The sequence below is a fragment of the Amblyomma americanum genome, chromosome 2, assembly GCF_052857255.1.
Source record: "Amblyomma americanum isolate KBUSLIRL-KWMA chromosome 2, ASM5285725v1, whole genome shotgun sequence".
Lineage (NCBI taxonomy): Eukaryota > Metazoa > Arthropoda > Arachnida > Ixodida > Ixodidae > Amblyomma > Amblyomma americanum.
The window spans coordinates 88,741,954-88,764,168 of NC_135498.1; the positions used below are offsets into that span (position 1 = coordinate 88,741,954).

General features: G+C 44.6%; 1 protein-coding gene and 1 non-coding gene across 2 annotated transcripts; one reads left to right on the plus strand and one right to left on the minus strand.

Moving 5' to 3' along the window:
• Positions 1-7,058: 7,058 nt before the first annotated feature.
• TRNAA-UGC (transfer RNA alanine (anticodon UGC)) lies at positions 7,059-7,130 on the plus strand. Its single transcript has one exon. It is a non-coding gene; the product is annotated as a tRNA-Ala (tRNA).
• Positions 7,131-9,421: 2,291 nt separating this feature from the next.
• On the minus strand, positions 9,422-21,676 carry LOC144118786 (uncharacterized). The gene is made up of 4 exons (XM_077651610.1): positions 21,505-21,676; positions 16,658-16,742; positions 13,781-13,981; positions 9,422-9,871 (listed from the first exon to the last, which is right to left on the minus strand). The coding sequence occupies exons 1-4, from the start codon at positions 21,514-21,516 to the stop codon at positions 9,591-9,593; spliced, it is 579 nt and encodes a 192-aa protein (XP_077507736.1). The 5' UTR covers positions 21,517-21,676; the 3' UTR covers positions 9,422-9,590.
• Between the last annotated feature and the right edge of the window lie 539 nt (positions 21,677-22,215).

Genomic DNA, 22,215 nt, shown 5'->3' on the forward strand with positions numbered 1-22,215 from the left:
AATGCTTTTAGCTCTCATTCTAGGCAAAACGAAGGCGATCATCGTCCCGAAACTGCATCGAAGCTGAGTCCGCAACTGATGCAAGAACTTTCATAAACAATCTGTTAATGGCCATTGAAATGACACCAAGGAATAAACAAAATTTTCCACCCGAATGCCTTAGGTGGGACTAATGCCAATGCTGGGGCGAACGAAGCAGCTTTATTTTCCTCTCACTAAGACTTAGTGTTATGAACAGCGCGAAGAAACGACGACTAAGCAAGAAACACGAACACACAAGAGGGGCTATCAACTGAATTTTTATTTGGAAAGACTCACGATTATAAAGACTTCAAACCCTGTTCGCGCAGGCGCACAAGGCATAAAAACACACACGAGAAGCAAAAACAAGAAAAATGTAGCGTGCAATAACATCTTGGAGTTGCAATAGTTCCGGCAAAATAATCCAGCTCGATACCGAAGGTTTTGTGACACTCGGGGGTGTGCGATATGACGATGAGATAAGCTTCTGCTATCTCCCGAGACAGTTGATTTCTGTGCCTGTGGTCAACGTCGGTACCGCCCCACTACAGTGAAGATACTGTATTGCTTTCTTTGCTGCAGCCGCGGCATTGAATGACACGATTGGAAGTGGACAAGGCCCCCAGCGACTGCTCGTTTTATGTGAGACGAACGTTGCGGCTCCTTCCCGTCTGCCCATAATAAACTTTTTCAAAGGAGAGCGGTACTTGTACACATCCCCTGTGTTGCACGGCATGTATCAGTTGGCGAGTTGGACAGCGCACCTTCCTGCATTTGTCCTCGACTCCTCCAGCATCTTCCTGACCGCGGCACATATTTTGCGGACCTTGTGCTCAGCGGTAAAAACCATCTGTATGCCAAACCTGGCCGCAACTCGCAACTTTTTTGAGGCTATAGGAAACACCGTGGAGATATGGGGAAGGTGCAATTTTGTGCCTTTTGTCACCAGAACCTTGTCGCGCCTTTGGGCAACCTAATCTCATTCGCACCAGGAGCCTCTCAGCTAGACGTGCAATACTCTGTACTCTCTTCAAGAAACCCAGCCTCCTTAAACCTTGCAACCTGTGCGTAGAAGATGTCCTCTACCAGGTGTAGGCAAGACTTTTTCCGTGTTGATCCAAGACATGACATGGCTATTCCATCCTTAACAACCCTCAAGTGTTCTAAATTGTGGCTCAAGAGGGGTTTTTGCAATCTTGGTGCATACTTCCAGCACACATGATCTTAATTTATGGACAAAGTAATGCCCAGGAAGTAACTATATGACTCTCGAGCAATTCAGAAGTGAATGTGAAGCCGTTTCTTTTTTATTTGAAAAGTTTCAAGAGGTCTACAGGCGTTCTCATGTAACTCCGTTCTCTAGTGAACACTACGCAGTCGCCTAGGTAAAGGAACATTTTGGTCGCTAGAAGTCCGATGTCGACTTCTAGCGCCTTGTCCATCGTCCCAAGGAATATGTCCCTCAGGGTTGACGCGACCTTTGACCCTATAAGCACCCCTGAACTTTGAACGTAGGTCTGATGGCTCCACCTGACGAAGGTCGAAGCAAGATAAAATGTAAGCAGTTCAGGAAAACTGTCCGCAGATACACCGCTGGCATTCGCAAAGGCAACCTCGTCGCTGTCCTCGGTTATGCACTGTTTCACTGCCTTCATTAGGCTGTCATGTGACAGCGAGTACAAGAGGTATTCTACGTCGATGCTCATCGAGAAGGAGGTCTCTGGATTTTCCTGCATGAGGTACTCAACAACGCTACTGGAATCCGAGATCCGGAAATGGTCCAGAATCGTGAGAGACTCAGTTGTTTCTGCAAAAGCCCGGAAACCTCATGCTGGCACGTAAACAGGTCCAGCTGGAACTCATCGGTCGCCTTCACTCTCGCGTGTAATCAGCTCAGATTGCATTCGCTCAGGAGAGCGAGTGCTTTGCCGTTTCACTGGGTTTGAGGGCTGTATAACCATAAGTCTTTACTAATAAAAACACATTTGATTGTCAGCGCTTCGTATTTTTGTGCCTTCATGCTTACTCCTCGTTTATTCAATCTGTTCAAAATGCTAAATGTTCACCAACTCGCCCTGCTTACGGCTCCCTGCTACTTAGCCATCACAGTAGTGTGTACGCAATGGGAGGAATTTTTTTTTATTTCGATGACTTGGCAAGTGGCATAAGATGCGTTGTCGTCATGCTACAACATGTGGTAGTTATAATTTAAAACACGTTGGGGGCAAAATATAAGGTACGGGATCTTATTTAATCAAACCTTGCTTCCAAGTCATCGGTGAATGTAGCGCTGCAGCCGTCGCGAAGCAATGCAGCACAGTGAGTCATCAGAATGTCAGGCACGCCAATGTAGCAGTCAGAAGGGTATTAGAGCCATACGATTGAGAGACTTGAGGAGTCGAAAAGCAGACCAGAGCAACGGCACGTACACCCTAAAAGTGAATACGGCTATATGGGAGTTAAAAGGGTATAGGCTGTCATCTAGTGTACTGCCTTTTGTTACAGGGAGTGCGCTAGAAGAACTGTAACTCTCTTTTTAGGCCTTCCTGTTTAGAGTATAGAGAAGCGAGGGGCGCCGAGGACACTGCATAGAGTGAAGCAAAGAAGCCGCTGTACACGGCGGCGCAGAAAACGCAGAAGTAGCGGTGGGCGCCAAGCACGCTGTCCAGCTGGAATAGAGCGGCTTAAAGTGAAGGCCTTTCAAGCCCCTAAAGTGGCGAGAGAGCCGATTAGCATTGTGCAGACCAAGAAGCTGGCGAGAGAGAGAGAGAGAGAGAGACCAAGAGAGAGAAAGAGGGAAAACTTTATTGTACCGATAAAAGCCTCCCAGTTTCCTGGGTCTCCACACAACCCCACCATACTCAAACGTTCATGCCTAAAAGGTCCATGACGCTTGCTCTGCTGGCGACGATCTTTTGTCTTGGCGGGTCCATGGAGCGTATGTGATGCGTCCTAAAATGTGCGTCACCTTTCCTCCATGGTAGGCTTAGTTTAGACCCTCACGAAGGATGAAAAATGAAAACAGGTTTTAAGGAAAGGAAATGGCGCAGTACCTGTCATATATAACTCGGTGGACACCCGAACCGCACCCTAAGGGAAAGGTAAAAAAGGGAGTGCAAGAAATGAAGAAAGAGATGCTATAGTGGAGGGCTCCGGAATAATTTCGACCACCTGGGGATCTTTACCGTGCACTGACATCGCACAGAACACGCGCGTATTTTGCGTTTAGCCTCCATTGAAACGTGGCCGCAGAGGCCGGGTTCGAACCCGAAACTCCGTTCCCGTAGGCAAGTGCCCTAAGCACTGAGCCACAGCGGCGGACCTGAACTAGACTTTTGCTATTTATCATCATCGCTCAGTTCTTCATGCTATTTTTTATGTTGACAACATTCTGTGGGTTTAAAATAAGCCACGTGGAGAAAGTCGTGGTCTTGGTAGTGATCGAGCACCGCGCTACCCTTCATTTGCGGTAGTTTTGTGTTGTACGTAAATTGCCGGCTCTTTGAATTCCTGGAACTATCGAACAGTATTAGTTTTAAGACAGAATTATGTCCTGGAATATCCCAGAGTGAACCCGGAAGGTGCGAATTAATTTCAATTCTTGTACCTGGCGGCTACATGCCGCTGTGCAGCGTGCTGCTGATCACCTTGACATGTTTTATTTTATCATATTACCCAGCCACTGGAAAACTCATTTAACCGCATTGCGAATCCACTGCTTTAACAAAATCCCACTTGAGCCAGATGACCGCGGGCAGCAAAGATGTCTCCCATTAGGCTGACTGGACTTCGGACTGCTATGACCAAGCTTTTGCTCCCTTTTACTTGTGCGGGTATTTGCTCGTTTCTTTCTGTTTCGTGTGGTTGGATAGTTTGGCGTTGCTTGCAGTTCTCCTTGGGAATATTCCTGGCACGTGCGTCACATTTCAATAAAAATTTTGGGGGTCCTTAAGTCTGCTTACACATAGGATTGCAAAAGCACGCCTTTTGAGGAAAGGTTTTTGAGGAAGAGAGCGAGCGTATAAACTTTTTAATATAGAGTAATTACGCAGGTGGTTCACCAAGGTCTAGGAAACCATTCGCGAATACGGCCCTCCAGACCTGACCGATCAGCTGGCGCTGGAGGGGGAGCGCTCAGTGTGAGCCAGCTTCGCCTCCCACTGCTCATGATGGTGGTCGTCGTGGAAACATTTATTGCCAATATTACGAAGAGTGTGGGCGGATCCACCTACATGGGGCTCCCTACATGCCCTACATGGGCATTTTGCACTTGTGTCTTCCTTAACCCGCAGAGGACAAAATGTGCAAAATCCTGAAATCGGAGTTTCACCGACAAGCACGATTTGATCGCTAACAACTGGAGGTTGAACTGCGTCTAAGCAGCACCACCGGATACAGCAAGATGCCAACTTCAACACTACCTACGTCTAGCTCACCAGACGACCGAGATCGTATGGCAGCAACAACTGAAACAACTTCGTTCTTATCTGCCAACCAGATCTACAGAACGAAAATGTACCATCTACGTTTCGCAAAACCAATCGTCTTGCACAAGGACATAAAGGACGTCCTATCGCTTCGGCCTAAGTTCGCCGTTGGCGCACGTGTTGTCTTCTTCTTGTTCGTCCTTGTTTGCAAGCGCTAAATGTTTTCGAACCACTCCATGTGAGCTTAGCTCGAATACATGAAGAGTTGCCATTTTTGAAGAGAACCCTGTGCTACCGTCTAAAGGGACATGACTTTCTTTGCATTTTAAAATATTAATTCCTGCCAAAGCCGCGAGTTTTGTCTTTCTTTTGCTACTGTCAACACTTCGACGTATCTGCAAGAATATAAAATTACTTTTAAACTCATCCCCGACGGTATGCTATCCCTTAAATGTGGGATCCGGGATGGCAATACGCTTTTCGGCTTGAGTGTGAAAGTGAAGTAGTCAAATATTACTCACTTTACGCAAGGAACCAGTTCGCAAAAAAATACAGACAGGCGGTGATCCCTACGGAAGCTGTTTGGAGCTTTTTGTTTGAGTGGTATGTTATTTTCACGGATGTGGAGAAGGCGACCACTTAGTACTATTTATGAAGAACCAGAAATGCTATATGATATTCGCTTTTCATGAAGATATAACTGGGGCATAAATAAATTTTAATAAATCTCACATGATGGTTACGAGTCCTTAAATCAAAAGTTCAGCGTGAGCTGGCAGGCGGGGGCGAGAAATTTTAGAAAGCACTTCGATTTGGAATCGGTGGTGGGAGTGAGACGTGGAAAGTGCGGACACTCCGTGGTAACCTGGACTACCCCAGCCATCGGCAATAGTGAGTTGAGTTGTTTTATGCTACAGGTGGGATTAGCCTGGGTTATTCCGCCGGCAATTGCTCCATCGTAGCGTCACTTATATGTTAAAAATGACCTAAAACCTGTCGGATCTTCGCCGCTATGTGCACTGCAATAGCTCGGCAATAGTGGCTCTTTCTGAACGCACGCAATAAAGAAAATTTCACGCACAGAACGACAAGGTTTAGATCCTCTTGAACCTACACTTGCGAGCGCATGGATTTAGACAGAAACAAGGTTTATTCACAGGGAAGACTGCCTGAGAGAGAGAGAGAGAGCAAATTGGCACTCAAAGTCCCCACAGTCGACGCATGGGTACCACGCAGAGCACTGGTGGTGTGGCCGCCGCCGCTGCCCATCTTCCTTTTTACAGTGACCCCTGGTTTAAAAGGAACCCATTCTGGTCAGATGACAACACAAGACTCATAGCACAGCTTGGGCCGGCACGCGTTCACAGTCTCACGGCTATGTCATCGCAGATCTCGTCACTAGCTCGTATATCGCCAACTGGTTCTACAGTGTCGTTAACTGAGGAAAGGCGCTCTAGGACGCGCTAGGATCCGTGATGCTTTGGTATAAATGTTGGATAGAGGGGAGTTGTGGTAGAAGGTACGCGAAGCCATGCGATATTGCCGGCTAGAAAACTGCCCAGAGCGTGAGAGGTGTCGGAGCAGATTTTCTGTCTTCGCAGATTACCGGATGTGAACGAATGAACGGGCTGATGGCACGTCTTAGTGTGCTTAGAGGATTGGGAAAGGCGTGTGAACTGGGACGGATCAAGCCGGTGAAGGAGTATTATATCAAGCAAAGATGAAGGTTAGCGCCCGTACAGACGAAAAACTTGTGAGGAACCAGTGGTTGTCTGCGTGGAGGTGTTGTAGGCGTAGGGGACAAAGGGTAGTAGAATGCCCCAGTTTGAACGATCGGACGCCACGTACACGGACAGCAGGACAGCATATATTCCAAGATGTGGTAAAACCGGCTCCGTCAGGGCGCTAATCTGCGCATCATAGGTAGTAGCGGTAAGGTTAGCGAGGTTAAATTGTTGCAGAAAAGATTACACGACTTCTCAAAGAAAGACGCACCTCTGATAGATCAGCAGTTCGCGGGGGCTTCCATGGCCAAGATGATAGTATGATGCAAGATGCAACGTGTGGTGGCGTAGCACTGGATGATTGTGCTTTGCGCGTAGTGTATCTGGTGGTCCAGGGCTATGATAACCCAGCCGTTCTATGCAGCAGTGTTTGGGAACGGTCTGTAGAAGTCGAAGCAACACGGCATAGATGCCCGAAAGGACAAGGCAGAGGCTGTTTCAGGCAGACTAATTGATGGTTACGGGGCTTGCGACGTTGTCACTTGGGGCACGAGCGCACATACTTGCTGACATAGGCAAATACCGCATTAACGAAAGCGGACGTGAAGCCATGTTTATGTTTTAAAGGCGCCACCATGAACGTAGTGCGCGTGGTTGTTAAATAAGGCGCATATTTGAGACCGCAAACGCGCTGGGATGATAAGCACGCACTTCTGGCCGGCAAAGAGATATAGTTTCGGCGGTGCAGGAGGCCATCACGAATTGTGAAGCAGCGTTGTGGCGTAGGGTATTAACTGGTAGCAGGTATTAACTGCTTCCGGGGTGTTGATCAGTGGTTGAGTGGCCACAAGACGAATATTAGCTGACAGCACGACTGGTTGACAGCGGGGGTGTAGCTCAGAGGTAGAGCGCTCGCTTTGCATGTGAGAAGTCCCGGGTTCAAACCCCGGCACCTCCAATGACTTTTCCTTTTGTCTCTTGTTTTCTTCCCGATACGCTGTTGTTCTTTTCACTACTCATGCATTTAACTTAAATCGAACATAGCTGCGACTCTACAGTGTTTTATTGTGTTGGCCGCACATTGAGCTTCGATCACAACTTGATAGCCCCTGCTCACCTTACTTAGCAGCTACCGCTAAACTACTGTTAGCTGAGTGGCAACAACAGGCTTCTTCTGAGCAGTACTTTGCGGGTTCGGTTCCTGTAGCTGTGTAGGCTATTAAAAAAATTTTTATTTAAATTAAATTTTAAATTAGAGAGAAACATTCCCGCATTCACCTTTGTTTCGGGTGGCTGTTGGCCTTCTTCATGTGCATCTATATAGTATATGGTTGAGTGAAGTAGGCACTTCTCAAACAAATTTATTGAAGTGAAGTGCCTACTTCACTCAACCTTTTCCTTGCGGAAGCCGACGAAACCAACTTTTGCAACCATATACCAGGTGTCCCAGCTAAATGTAACCAAGCTTTTAAGAAAGACGAACTGCCCTAGCCCCAGTGAAACCAACTGAGCCTTGTTCAGAGCACGTGACCTTGTCTGCAGTGTTCTTGTTCTTCAAAAATTATTATTTAAGCCTAATAAGGTATTTTTTAAATATTCACTTCAGGAACAAAGTGTCAATGTAAAGGTTGTAGATCTCGAAAAACAACTAACAGCATTGTTTATATCGAAGTATGATTTACGCAGCTTTACTTAATGGCCTTAAAAGAAAGCTACCAGGTGACCAGCTGCTCGTTCACATCTCTGCCGCATTATGCGCGCATAGGCTCATCGAGGAGAGCACTTGAGAAAAAAAAAATTTGTTCTCTACGACGCGTTTTGGGACATTGAAGTGGCGCCGTTCTCACGTGGAAGCTTTTTTTATTGTGCGAGTTAGGGTTCAAGGCCGGTAAAAAAACTACTTTACGTTAACGGTATCTTGGCGAAAACGTTTCAGCCAACTGTTTCACAGTGATCTACAATGTTTCCTTTGACGCTCAAGGAAATAATTAAAAAGTTAGCAAATTAGGCTTAAGTAATTAGCTAACTTCAAGCACAAAAGACTATTGCAGACTAGATCACGCGACTCCAACACACTGTTGGTCTCACACGGTTAGGACATTCTGTGTTTTTTAAAATCTGGGTTATATTTATCTGAAACAATATATATATATATATATAGTATAGAAAGTTAAACGTATTTGGTTGCTAGAGGCAAAAATTCAAGGTTGAAAACGCTTCATTTAGCCATAGATTTATTTTGAGTCGACGTTTCGGACAGAGCCTGTCCTTTCTCAAGACTGAGGTTGATAAATAAAAGTGTCTTTGTAGAAGTGCTCACTTCTCTTAAATCTTTATTCTGCGGAGCCAACGCAACCTACGTTCGCAACATATATATATATATATATATATATATATATATATATATATATATATATATATATATATATATATATATATATATATATATATATATATATATATATATATTTCTGCTGTGTGGTAAGTCAATACAGTCAGATCTCTGGTTCCGTGGAACTCAAGTAACTGATGCTCGCGGTCACAGCGGCATAAAAGTCGCTAAAAGCTTGTCTTGGTAAAAGCAACACTTTCCGTGTGTTGGTGGAGGCATTGCTGCATGTGCGCGGGCAGAAATATCAGGACTTCGGCTATAGATGGCTTCTGTCTTGACTTGTACACTCTAAACACAAATGAGTAAAAAAAGGAGTAAGATGTCCTCTGGAGTACACACTTTTTAAAAGGGCACCTGTTTTGTAAAATGGTGTGGGCTACAGGAGAGCTTACTTCCTTTTTACTCCTTGGTGTTTAGAGTACAAGCCAAGGCAGAAGCCATCAGTTCGCTTTTTTTATTCCCACATAGGCGTTTTCATGTTTAGAGTACGACCACTACTTCGCAATTACTCTGTGCTCTGTTCGCAACGTAAGCAATATTCTTGAGGCCAAGATAGAGAGGCGACGTCCTGGAACATTTTTTACATCAAAATATTTGGAACACAAACTTCTTGCCATGCGATCAAGAAGAGTGATGAGACCCTGCGTTCGCTACTGCCACGTTGCCAAGGGCACAGCGCCGACCAATCCATGCAACCGGATTTATTATCTTTCGACTGAATACTCCAGGACCGGTTTTATGAAAGTTATGTGACACTTAACTATGATACGCCTGGAGGGAAGTAGAACAACTCCAGGCATAAAAAGGTTTTGAGATTTAATAGGGCTGATTTACTTAATAAATCAGTGGTAGAGAAACTTTTATTTACTGAAGGAAATGGAAACAAGGCGAACACTCGGCAGTTCTTGACATCACACTCTATACCGGCTCTTATAATGTTAGAAGGCTAACGGTTTTATGCGCTTCCTGTGCTTGTTTTTTCGCCTTGCGGATGGGCTTTCTGCGGAGGTGGCCGCTAGGGAAACATCAGCTCGAATCGGTCTTGGACCTTTTTACGCCACTGGCAGGATTGAGGGCGTCGGTTTCGGCGCTCTTCCTCTCAGATGGAGTTCCAGGGGCCTCGTTGCTTCGCTCTGCCGGTGGCTCGTCGGGCGGCGCCGCTGGCTCCTCGGGCGGTGCTGGGGCAGTCGGCTCGGGGGTAGTAGCGGAGCTTTTGCCACGCAGGAGCCTATGGTCAATAGCGACTATAGGGCCTTGATTAGTGCCGCCTGAAGCTTGCTGTATGCCGGCGGCATCGGTGATGATCACTGCAGCAATTTGATTACCATAAACCAGGACTTGGAATGAGGTGAGGCGACATAGGAGGCGCGCGTTCGTTGCGGAGGAGTCAAGTTCCTGTAATCTCTACACTTTATTCTGTTATGTATGTATGCAAGTCTATCGATGCAAGGGCCAAATTGTGTAAAGTGGGGAAAGTACAGAACAATGAGTTCTTCTAATGATGCTTTTGAGTTGTGTTAATCTGTAGGTATACCATATCTTAAAAATTCTACGAGTGCCTGCCCGCCGATATGCACGCGGACAGGTTGAGCTCAATGTAGAGCGCACCTGGAATTTATTAGAGAAACTTGCTTGTACTTATCTTCAATTTGTGGCAAAGGACAAATTTGCGCAATAAAACTCATGCAGGGCTAATGTCAATCAAAGCGTTGTCTTCAGCATTCCTCTTTACTGTTATAGATATGTTGTTATAGATATGTTGCAGCCTTCAAGAAAGCGAGTTTCTAACCGCAACATTTGCACAGCACGCTCGTAATAAATATCTATTCAAGTGAATATCGCAGCGGAAAGCGACACTTTGCAGCTGAGTTTTCTATACACTTCACTTTCATAGAGAAGTAGCGCAAAAAAGGTAGAGGCTAAAGGTGAAAGAATTTTACGTGAACGAAGATAACATACTATTATCTCGATAGCTTTATGAGATACGGCTATCCCAGGCATACGGCGCTGCTTTTGATATAATTGTGCGCATGATAAAAAAGTAAATGCCCTCTGATGTTTGGCAAGGTGTTTGATGTGAATGAGCTCTGCAGAGGTACCTTGCAGCTCAGCTTTGGGCGTTTTATATATTTTTACGCCATGCAGCCTCAGTGAAGGTATTTCAGGAGCGTGGCAGAAGAAAAATGATTTTAATCTCTAACAGAGTAAGAACCCAGTGACCAGAATATTTACAAGAGACAATGGCTTCCAGAAAGTGATGCATGGGTGATCAGTGATTGCGTCCAGTCAGCGAACTTCAGAGTTCAATGGCTAAATGAAAGAAGCTGTATTTGCACATGTCAGTGTGACCATCAAAATGAATGAAGGCTATGGGACCTTCGAGTCATAGCAGGCTTGTTTAAGCTCAAGTGACTATTAACGCGATAGCTCGAAAGCTCCGCTACCCAGAAAATCCTGTGTCGGCGTTGTGATATAAAATTCACAAGCATTTCTCTGGCAGTTCGGTCCCAGAGAGCAACTTAGAAGGCAACTGGACCACCCAGGTCACGTGACCTTGCGGCGTCATTCGGAACGCCAGTAGAATGTGAACGCTAGGCAAACAAAATTCTGCATCAATTAGTATGTTTCTGCACCCTGTTTGGACTGAGGTGTATCATTTTGGTTCATTATCGCGTTTAGCGCAGCAGAAATGTTGCTTTCTTCAATCAGCAGCCCCGCCGCGGTGGCTCAGTGGTTAGGGCGCTCGACTGCTGATCCGGAGTTCCCGGGTTCGAACCCGTCCGCGGCGGCTGCGTTTTTATGGAGGAAAAACGATAAGGCGCCCGTGTGCTGTGCGATGTCAGTGCACGTTAAAGATCCCCAGGTGGTCGAATTTATTCCGGAGCCCTCCACTACGGACCTATTCGTTCCTATCTTCTTTCACTCCCTCCTTTATCCCTTCCCTTACGGCGCGGTTCAGGTGTCCAAAGATATATGAGACAGATACTGCGCCATTTCCTTTCCCCCCAAAACCAATTATTATTATTTTTCAATCAGCACTGTTGGTTAGCTAGAAAATGTTTCAGCGTCGGGTAAAGGTGCTGCTCTCCTCGGTTGAATGTTTACCCGGTGCACTTGGTGCACTGAGGCAGCCGCAGCGTTCAACTCAGCAACGATATTTCGTGAGCGGAACGATAGCTGTAAAGGAGCTGTACGCAAGAGGCGAAGTGATGTTTGCTTTACAGTAAAATAAGAGAATGCAGTCTCGGATTAAACCAGCTATCGTTGGGACACAGGTTTATTTACGTTCAAACTTGCGGCGTTCGTAAACTTGTTTGCCTCCTTAAAGTTGGGTCGCGTTATATCTGAAAAATAACCAAATATGTGCGCCTCCTAGAAGTATTACGAGCTTAGATTACGGTTCACGATTCTCAGAATATTTCGCGCCTACCGTGGTCTTTTGCGGTGTCCTTATAGCCACGTTGGAAACTTACTGGAGGGAGCACTCGTTACAAGGCGGTAGTATTTGCTTCACCAAAAAATGACTCATATGAAAAGCTGTAAACTGCATTTTTAGGATTTCTAAAAACAAACAATGAGCAGCAGAAGGAGCCTTATTCGCGTGCACGTTTGCGATCAACTGGACACTGAGTTAGAACGTAATTGCTGTCTTTAGTGTCAGGACAAAATCAGTCAGCCAATAGAGTTTTTAGTCGCTTTACATAGCGAGAACATGGATATTAAGAAATTTTTAAGCGACCGTGTCTCTAGGCTTTACATTTGGAAGAATTCTAATAGGACGTTCATGTTTTGCGTAGGATGCAATTACGCAAGGAAAAAGAAATTGGCGGTGGTTTAGCTCTGGTTAAACCTGGAGTGACGCTACAGCTACAGCTGGCCGAGTGAAACTTGGTCGCATGACCAACCACGTGACGAACCACGTGATCAGCCACGGCGCTGCACCGCCGGCAGCTCCTCCGCACCACGTGACCAATCACCTGACAGCGTGGCGGCGCCGCCACGCTGAAGGCTCAAAATGCTACCGTAATGTAGCTATCGCTACAAAAACAAGTGATCTGCGCCAACTTTCAGCCTTGTGCGACGTAGCTTGTTGCATGCAGTATTTATCAATTCACTAGGGGAAAGAGAAACCTAAACAGTCTTCGGCTTCTCCAATAGCACTACTACATTCGGATACCAACCGTCAGCCACACCAGCTGCGCCATACCGGTAATGGCTTCGCGCCGACCGTCACTGCGTTGCGGGCCTTACTGCGAGCTGTGTTTGTCGGAAGCCCAGAAAATCGCGAGAATTTCTTCGAATGAAAATGTCAAGAAATGCGGCGCCACTAAGCGAGCAATAAAAGTATGCGCGATTAAATGAAAACGGAAATTGGTTTTTAGGGAAAGGAAATGCATTAGTGGCAATTATGTATTAAAATTGATTTTGACTAATTTTAGGAGGGCGGCGGCTGCGTTTTTATGGAGGAAAAATGTTAAGGCGCCCGTGTGCTGTGCGATGTTAGTGCACGTTAAAGATCCCCAGGTGGTCGAAATTATTCCGGAGCCCTCCACTACGGCACCTCCTTCTTCCTTTCTTCTTTCACTCCCTCCCTTGTCCCTTCCCTTACGGCGCGGTTCAGGTGTCCAAAGATATATGAGACAGATACTGTGCCAGTTCCGTTCCCCAAAAACCAATTATTATTATTATTAATTATTATTATTTTAGGAAATGAGAAGTAATTTAGAAGCAAAAATAAAAGTATGCACGATTACATTAGTGCCACTAATGCATTGAAATTGATTTTGACTTATTTTGGTAAATGGTGACAAATAAATTAGAAGCTGAAAGATAACACGAAAAGGGCCATGGTACAAGGGATGAACATTGCAGAAGTGACGATGTTGAGATGGATGTGTGTAGTGTTAAGGGCAAATTCTACAACGACCGCATAATGGAGGCGGTCAAAATCATAGGTAGTGAGCGAGAAATTCAAAAACAGCGGCTCCGATGAGGAACACATTGCCATGAAGGTGGTAAAATTGGATGTTTAGACCAGAAAGGTGTGGCAAGTCCTTATTTAAGAGAATCTAAGGTTGCACAGGCTGAAAAGAGAATGACTGAACGATACAATGAAGTGGAGAGAGCTGATGAAAAAGAACGGCCCCATATGCAGAAAAACAAACAAAACAAATTTGGGGCTTTAAGGTGATGGAGGTACAGCTGGAAACGCTTACCCCCTGCAGCCTGCTGCGCCATGGGCACGCTAGCGGGCATAACGGAGCCTCCATACGCTTGCACTGTGGGTCCCATGCCAGCGGCTATACCAGGACTGTAGCCGGCTACAGGCATGGGTACGGATGCCACACCCGAAGGATTGATACTTCCGATGCCCGTGGGTTGCGCCGACTGGATCACCGTGGGCAGCATCACTACAGCTGCGCTCAAAAGTAAATGTAATTGAGAAGTTTTATGCAGTGTGTTTATTATTACGCCTCTGCTAAATATACTGTGTTACACATAGGTGTAAACGGTGCTTCCTTATCACACTCCGTCAAACCGACGATAAAAGCAGTTACAGTTGAACGAAATATCGGAGGTAGTTGCTTGAAACATTGGGATTAGAATACATGAGAGCATGGTGAATTTTTTGGAATTTGTTTTAAAGTCCTGTCTAGGGATGAGCGTTAGAGGTTCCGTTCGCTCAGAAAAAGACAGCCGTCGTCTTCATGATCATGTCAGCTACCACAAGCTGATGCACCTCTCATTTAGTAGCTCGTTCAAGTGGACCGTTAATTTTTTTAATTTTCACAATGATTTCGGATTGCTCTTTCGGACATCTGAACAGCAGCAGGACAGCCTTGTAGCTCACCACATTGGAATATGGAGAATTGGTGTATAAAGAAGATAGCCTTATTAATTCACAGTTGCAATCATGGTTACAGCAAGGAATTTAAAGTTAATTTAATAATCATGAAGGACCAACTCACAACAAGCCCGAAAAGAAGGTAATCACACGCACCTGCATTTAATTATAGAGCGAATGCCTGTCTTTTATCTAGTGAGTACGTGGTCAGTGCGACCGTATGATGAAAATATAATATTAAGACTATAAACGGGCAGTGACGAATTGGATCTATGATTTATATTGCTGAGTAAGATGTTTTCGGCACAAGAATACAAAGACACGCAGAAGAGTGAAAAATGCATCAGAAAAGCATGTTCTAAATGATAACAAAGCAGCACAAACACGTTGCTTAGAAGCAAGAACACCCCTTCTTTTCTTAAGGACCATATCACACCTGCAAACTTGCAGATATATGCTTAACTCGAACCAGTCTTGGGGCGGCTATTTTTCTCACATGTGACGTGCAAAAAGCTGCGGTACTTATGCTGCATTGCACTGCGAGAGTCTTCTGAAGAGCCTTCTAAAGAGAGCCTTCTGAACAATAACTAGCATTCCTTGATATTCATACTACTGCGTTGAGCTGGATGATAAGCGTAATAATGCCAACACTTGAATTCCACCTATTCATGAGGGTTCGCATAATCTAATGGACTTCCAACAATTCTATACTTCGGCACGATGGACAGAACTTTGTCACTATGACAGTATAATAAATTAAACCTGGAAATGGTGAATATTCAATACTGTCAACTAACGTCAAAGCCAGGGAAAAAAACAAACAAGCAAACATTTCGCCACAGAGCTGGCACTAGGAGCATGCGGGTAGTACGTTGTGAAACCGAACCAAATAAGAATAGTTTAGCCGCAATACTGGACCAAATACAAATAATGTGGTTAGATACCGAATTCAATGAGAATCTCCGGATCGAACACCAGTTGAATAGTTGTGTTATTATTCGCTACTTGGGCGAATATGTGTTACAAAACGAGCGTTCTTGCGAAACAGAGAAACACTAGCGGTGGCGCTATATATCACGGAATTAAAGCTGTAGCTGTCCCGCCGCGGTGCATCAGTGGTTAGGGCGCTCGCCTACTGATCCGGAGTTCCCTGGTCTAAACCCGACCGCGGCGGCTGCGTTTTTATGGAGGAGAAACGCTAAGGCGCCCGTGTGCTGTGCGATGTCAGTGCACGGTAAAGATCCCCAGGTGGTCGAAGTTATTCCGGAGCCCTCCAGTACGGCACCTCTCTCTTCCTTTCTTCTTTCACTCCCTCCTTTATCCCTTCCCTTATGGCGCGGTTCAGGTGTCCAACGATATAGAGACAGATACTGTGCCATTTCTTTTCCCCGATAACCAATTATTATTATTATTATTAGCTTTCGAAAGACACAACACTGATGCACATTAGGGGGACACGCTTTACGAAGTCAGTAAATTAGCTCTATGAAAGTGATCCTATATTGATAGGAAAATTACCTTTTGCTTCTCCCAACGACAGCAAACAAAGTAGCGCGCAATCCCAGTAGATGAGAGGGACAAGAGTTTGAGCCATTAGGCTCTGGTGAAGTGAGTGTTTGTTAATCCCGCCTGAACGCTCTCTCGTCGCCAAGTGTAGTCGTCTATATACATGAAAATTATTAACGCCGCTGCAGTAAGGGACCGCATAACTGCGCTTAGTCTTCCTTCCCGCACGAACAATCTCAGCAACACGCTGTGCAGCATCGGAGTGGGCCATGTTTCAGAAAAAGTCGCCCGAAAAAAAAAAAACTACGACGTTCCCTGTTAGAACTTCGTGGCAATTATTCAGAAACTACTGGAAACGTTTAGAACGAATTTTAATCGTTTACAGTGCGTTTCAACATACACTATTTGATACCTTAAGCTCATCGAATATAGGGAAATTTCATTCGCTAATCCAAAATTTGAAATATTCGCATACCACTACTTCTCACTTATCACTATTTTCCGGCGAACGCTTCGCAGTGAAGCTCTGAAAATCGGTGAGTTAACCGTTCTTAATAAGGAAATTGTTCTGCGACATCCGAACTTTATTTGCGCGTATAAATCGCCCATGACAGCAAGTGGAGTGCTTCACATAGAATTTGTCTGCGCATTTTTTGTAATAAGGAATATGTGTCAGCCTGGCCTAGAGTGAACGACAGTCGAGTAAATCATTTGTTATAGACAAAAACGCAAATTTACTTACCTGTTCTTGCATCAGGTAAACAGGCGAGGAAAATTAGCGCCAGCTTGCAGACAATGCTTGTCATCAATCCTGCCTTAGATAATGCCTGAAAAAATACCGCCGAAATCTTCGCAATCGCACCCAGCAATTCTGGGCAAAAACTTTCTTGAGCGAGAAATTGTTCATGACCGTATTTTTTTATATATTGTAAGATTTCACCAGAACAATCAGTATATCCGCAGATCACCTGATGGCAGTCCTGTATTTCTTGTCGTATGAACATTTTTGCTGTGATGAAAGTGTTCCCTATTGGTTTTTTATAGCAGTCTTAACTGCTCTATGGGATCGATGGAAACACATTAAAAAAAGATTTTGCTACATATCAGAAGAATGGATTATTACCTTCAATATTTCCATAAGAGTGTCTTACAATTTTGCAGTGTTCAAAAATTTTGCCCCAGAATGATGGACATGAAAGACCTGGAGAACGGTGTATTTAATGCGGTGGGGTTCTAGATGTTGGCGCTAATTTCCCAAAGTAATCTCATGGCATCACTTGTCGCTGGACGAACAATATTTAATAAAACCTGGATGACCCAGCAAAGAACTTCCTTCATGTTAGTAGGCTAATTTTGGTTTTGACGAAGTCGCCGTTGCACTAAATAATATACGATAGATTCGTGCCTATATTTTCTTCCGGAATTGAAGACTTGTTAGCGTTCTCCGCGTATTTTGTAGTAATTGTCACTAAAGATTTACAAAATTAATATGTTATTCATTCTTTATTACCGTCAGCATGTCGTGCTTATGTAATTTTTGTCTTTGCGCTGAATTTAATTTCTTTTGCTCTTTGTATCATTCTAGTCGCTGATAGTAGAGCCTAGAGGCCTGTTAGGCTCATAGAAGCTTTTCTTTCAGGTCCCTCCTACATTTTTTGGGGATGAAAAACAAACAGTAAATATTAACGATTGATGTAGCCATTTCTGTGAAGAGACCTACGGATCAAGGCATGTAACCTCTCTAGCACTGCTATGTCTAGCGATGTTCACGATGTTCTTAGCGCCAAACAAAAATATATTATTTCAGAGCAATGATTTTTTTATGTTTTTAGATTTTGAACTTGCATCTTGTTTGCCTGCCTGTCACTGTAGCTGCTTGAAATATCAGACACTAGCAATACACATGTGTAAGTCCCTGCCTGGCTACAGCGTTTGTGGGCGTGTTTCGGGGCCAAAATATCAAAACCTGGCGCACGTTAAATTTTTTAGGATGATGATCATTATCGGTGGCTTGTGAGTGTGCTTGGCGGCAAGTTCGCGGAGCCGTCGCCGGTAAATATTAGAAGTTTGCTTTCTGGATGGTCACAGCATTTAATGCTGCCTTCATTACGCACTACGCCTGGAGGGAAGAGAGCTATATGCGAGAGTAAAAAGCTTTTACAGCGAATGCCACTAAGCTACATGCTAAAACCGAACTCTCCAAGTTCACTTTCTGGGCAAGCAAATAATATACATGTGGTAGCAGAGAGGGCGCTATTATAAGCTATCCCTGCCTTTTCGTGAGATCACGTGGCTGTGTTCCGGGTTTCTGGTGTACTTTAAGCCCTGCTAAGAGAGGGCGGAGGGGGTGGGCTCTGCACAATAGTTTTAAAATTCATAATACTTCAGCATTGAAACAGGCAACGAAAGGGCAACTGACAAGGGGTTGCTGCACAGACAACTGATTATTTGTTTGAAACTCCCGAGCTTATTTTTGCAAAGAATTGACGGTGATCTGCTCCGTCCTCTTTATTACCTAACGTAGCACGATAACAAGCAGCATGTCCACTTCCTTAATTTCGCAGACGGAGTACTCTGAAGAGTGCACCCCCCGCCTTACCTCCCCACCCTGACGTCCTATTACTACCTCAACATTAAAAAAAAGGCGAAAGGCTATGAGCGTTGCCTTCTTTAGACAAAGAAATACTACACTATGAAAAAAGACCCTTTAATTTATGACGAGTTTTCTTTTGGCGTCGAAGTTTTGCTCCCCGCCTTGAGCTGCTAATCTGCTTGAAGCCACAGTGAAAGTGTAGATTGCTCTAGCGTGCGACGTGTCCACTCGTTGCTGAGCTATTCATCAAAGTGCTCGTATTTTTCTGCTGCCAGTTTTGATAATAGCTGGAAACGTGCTATCGTTGTCTGTTTCCCAATAAAAACCACATGTGTGTTTCTTTTTCAATGACGCAAAATATCATCGTAATTCTTATGTGCGTTCTAGGGAATTACAAATAAGGAGAAGCATTCGAAAGCGAGTAAGTGTATTGGAGGACTCCTTCAAGAACTACATTAGTTTGGATTTGATAAGCCTCTTCTATTCTATTATGAATCTAAGCTATAGCATCTGCAGTTTGACTGCTGGATTATACATAAAGAAGATAAGCTATGAAGGGTAACTGCGGATATCAGCTCCCTCGTTCATAAAATATCCCGCCAAGCTTTCGAAGACTGTGAATAAATGTGTCTAATATGTATTGTTTCTTGTTGCGACCAAGACAAACAAATCTAAAATACATAGCGTGAAAAACTGAGTACCAGTGACAAGGTCAAGGGCAGCAACCTTTTGTTATTTTTCAAGTAGTTTTGCAATAGAAAGTCACCCTGCAAGTACCTGTAGACAAGACCAGATAACGAGCTCCTAGAGTTCTATTCGATGAGCCGATGAATCTACATTGACTAACTTTCATATTCGACGCAGCCGCTTTGGCTTTCCTTTAAACACGACCATTTTCTCAGCTTACGCTAGGCATTTATTCTTTGAATCTAGTATGAGTATTATCAATAGGTATAGTCCTTCTGGATACCATGCAGCATTAATTTTAAACATTGGTTATACAAAAACGCGGGATGTTTTTACATGAGTGGAAGTGATCTTTCCGGTAATGGGTGCATCAGGCAAAAAGTAACAAAAATATATGCGTTGCATCCTGTAAACGTATTCTATTTATGCCGCTCCTGCTTGGGCCTATTGCAAGGGTTTGTAGTATGTAGTACTAGAAGAAACAAACATTGCCTTGGCGGGCTCTTCGGGTTTAGCCGTGACTATTTCATTTGAACTAAAGACAGCGAGGTATGCAACAGAGTTATATGAATAGAGAATGACATACAGCAGAGTTGAATCCATAGCCAAATTTGTCAGCACAACTTCTGTTCAAGCTGGCTGTTTTTTGAGAAAAAAAATTCCGTATATGAACTGTAAAATATTAGGAACGACGGCCGAGACGCTCAATGCTGCTTCTAATATGCTGCATGTCAGCAAAACAGAATCACACTGCTTGAATACATGCTCCAGTGAGCTCTACACTTCAGCAGTTTAAAGTACATAGTCTGGGTTTTGTACGAACTGAAGTGTGTCGCCAAGTCTAGATAACTGACAGTGTGAAAATACTTCCCAAAGGCAAAGTCCAGCAATTTGCGACTGTTTATGGCATTTTGGTTTTAGTATTGCGCAAGATTAAATCTCCCTCTTCCTCTTCTGCCTCTGGCTCGCGCGTCGAACTCTCGTTCTCTCGGCCACTGTCGCTCTCAGTTCATGCCTCCTGCACGCATTGGTTTGCCGCGTTGTCTCCTCTCTTTTACTTACCCGCCAGAAGCAGTAGGCTTCGGCTCACTTGCATTCGTAAGTGGCTTCACGCTCTGCGTGTTGTGTTGGGCTTTATGACACATAAACAGCTAAGGCCATCATGCGCCAAGCACATGCTTGATGCTCTGCATCAAACACTCGCTTCGACTGCATCTGCATGACGACTGCGGCTGTCTATATACTCTGACATGACAACACAAAGACGCGCACTCTAAGCTAAACGCAGTGGCGACTCGCATCTTTTGCGCAGACCAGCATGGCTAAGGTCACCGCGCCCAGGTTTGAGCATGAGAAAATACGCAGGAAAGTGTCTTCCAGGATTAGAGCTAAAACAGCGCCTGTATTCCAGCTTAAACTGCTGCCGCCTATGTGGCCTCGTTGTCAGGGTTCACCACGAAATCATCTTGCTCTTTCCAGCTCTCGAGTCATTAACGGGTACTGTTGTGCAGAAACGCCAAGAAAATGAAGGAGAATGAAGTCCCGTATGTGGATGATGCGGACTGGTGCAACAGAGACCATAAGCCGGAACAAAGAGCAACTTACACGCGAGATTATTGAAACCAGGAACATAAGAAAATTGAAAGAAAATTGTGTTAGTGTTTCTTCTATGTCGCTCTCAGGAAAAGAGCTCGCTTTTCTTGAGAGTGATAATCAACGTTAAGCTGTTGTTTTGTTTGTGGCTTGGGGAGCGATGACCGACCTGGTATTTCTGTGTTCTTTATAGCACCTACCGTATATAAAAAGCGGCGCACGAAATGAATAAACACCAGTTGAAAGTTAGCACACGTGTTGTCTTTTTCATATTCGGCCTCGTTTGCAAGCGACAAAAGTTTTGTCATGCATAATAAGCTGTGCTACCTCGGCTTAACCGTTGCTTAAGACTAAAGCGCACTAGAAACAGGGACAAGGCAAGAAAAGAACGCAAACACACCTGTTGTGTTTGCGTCTTATTCTTGTATTGTCCCTGTTGCTGCTCCGCTGTAGTCTTAAGTATGCGCAACGAACTAGCTAGCCATCACGTATTATCGATTGTCACCATAAGACAGGAGTTCACGTTTGCCTGATTCTTATTTGACTAAAAGTGATTGTAGTGGTGCTGGTTGATTGGAAACCCCCACGAGATGTCTGTAGGCCCATTAGAAGCAGCTGACGCGGAAGTAGTAACTAAGTAACGTGAGTGTAGCTTTGCGGCCAGCGTCATCAAAACCATTATTTCGAGCAAAAGTGCAGAAACATTCGTTCCTTACTTTGTTAACCATCGTGGTGCTCGCAGCTCGAAGGCAACGTGGCTGTAAGGGTGGAAAGTTCTGTTGCCAAGGGAGTCAGATTCGCAGGAGCGAACGTCGACAACGCAGGCAGGTGGTACAGTTGAAACAAAAGCCAAAGGGAGGCTTCGTTCCTGCTGGCAGGCTTGCGTAGAATTCGTGAACGTGGGCATGTTGCGCTGCCTATTGCGCAAGTGCATAAGAGCGTGTGTGCGTGTGAGTCACAGCACGTCATATCTGTCAGCAGTGTCGCAAGCAAGGAAGTTTAAAACAAAGCTAAAATAAAAAGCTATCTATATCTGTTGAGACTGCAATGAACGCAGATCTACACCATAGTACTGGCTAGAAATTGCAACAGGAAATGCAATGGAGATGCCGGGAATCCTACCAAGCAACCATTCTATTTACTTATTTAGAAGCTTCAGACGTATAGGGATCATTTGGATATTGAATAGTACTTCAGTGATTGGTTGGCATAGTTGGTGCATATTTCTGGTCATGGAGAGCCAAAAAGACCAAACCTAAGGAGTCAAGGGAGGTTGTTTCGTCTTCATCCCCGTTTAGTCTTCGTCTTTGTGGCACTTACTGATTTCAAGTTCGTGGAGCATGGTTACAATAAATGTGCCTTTCTTTTAGACAAGGAGACGAAAAGAATGCTGACGAAATGTATTGCTCACCAAATAAGAACAGATG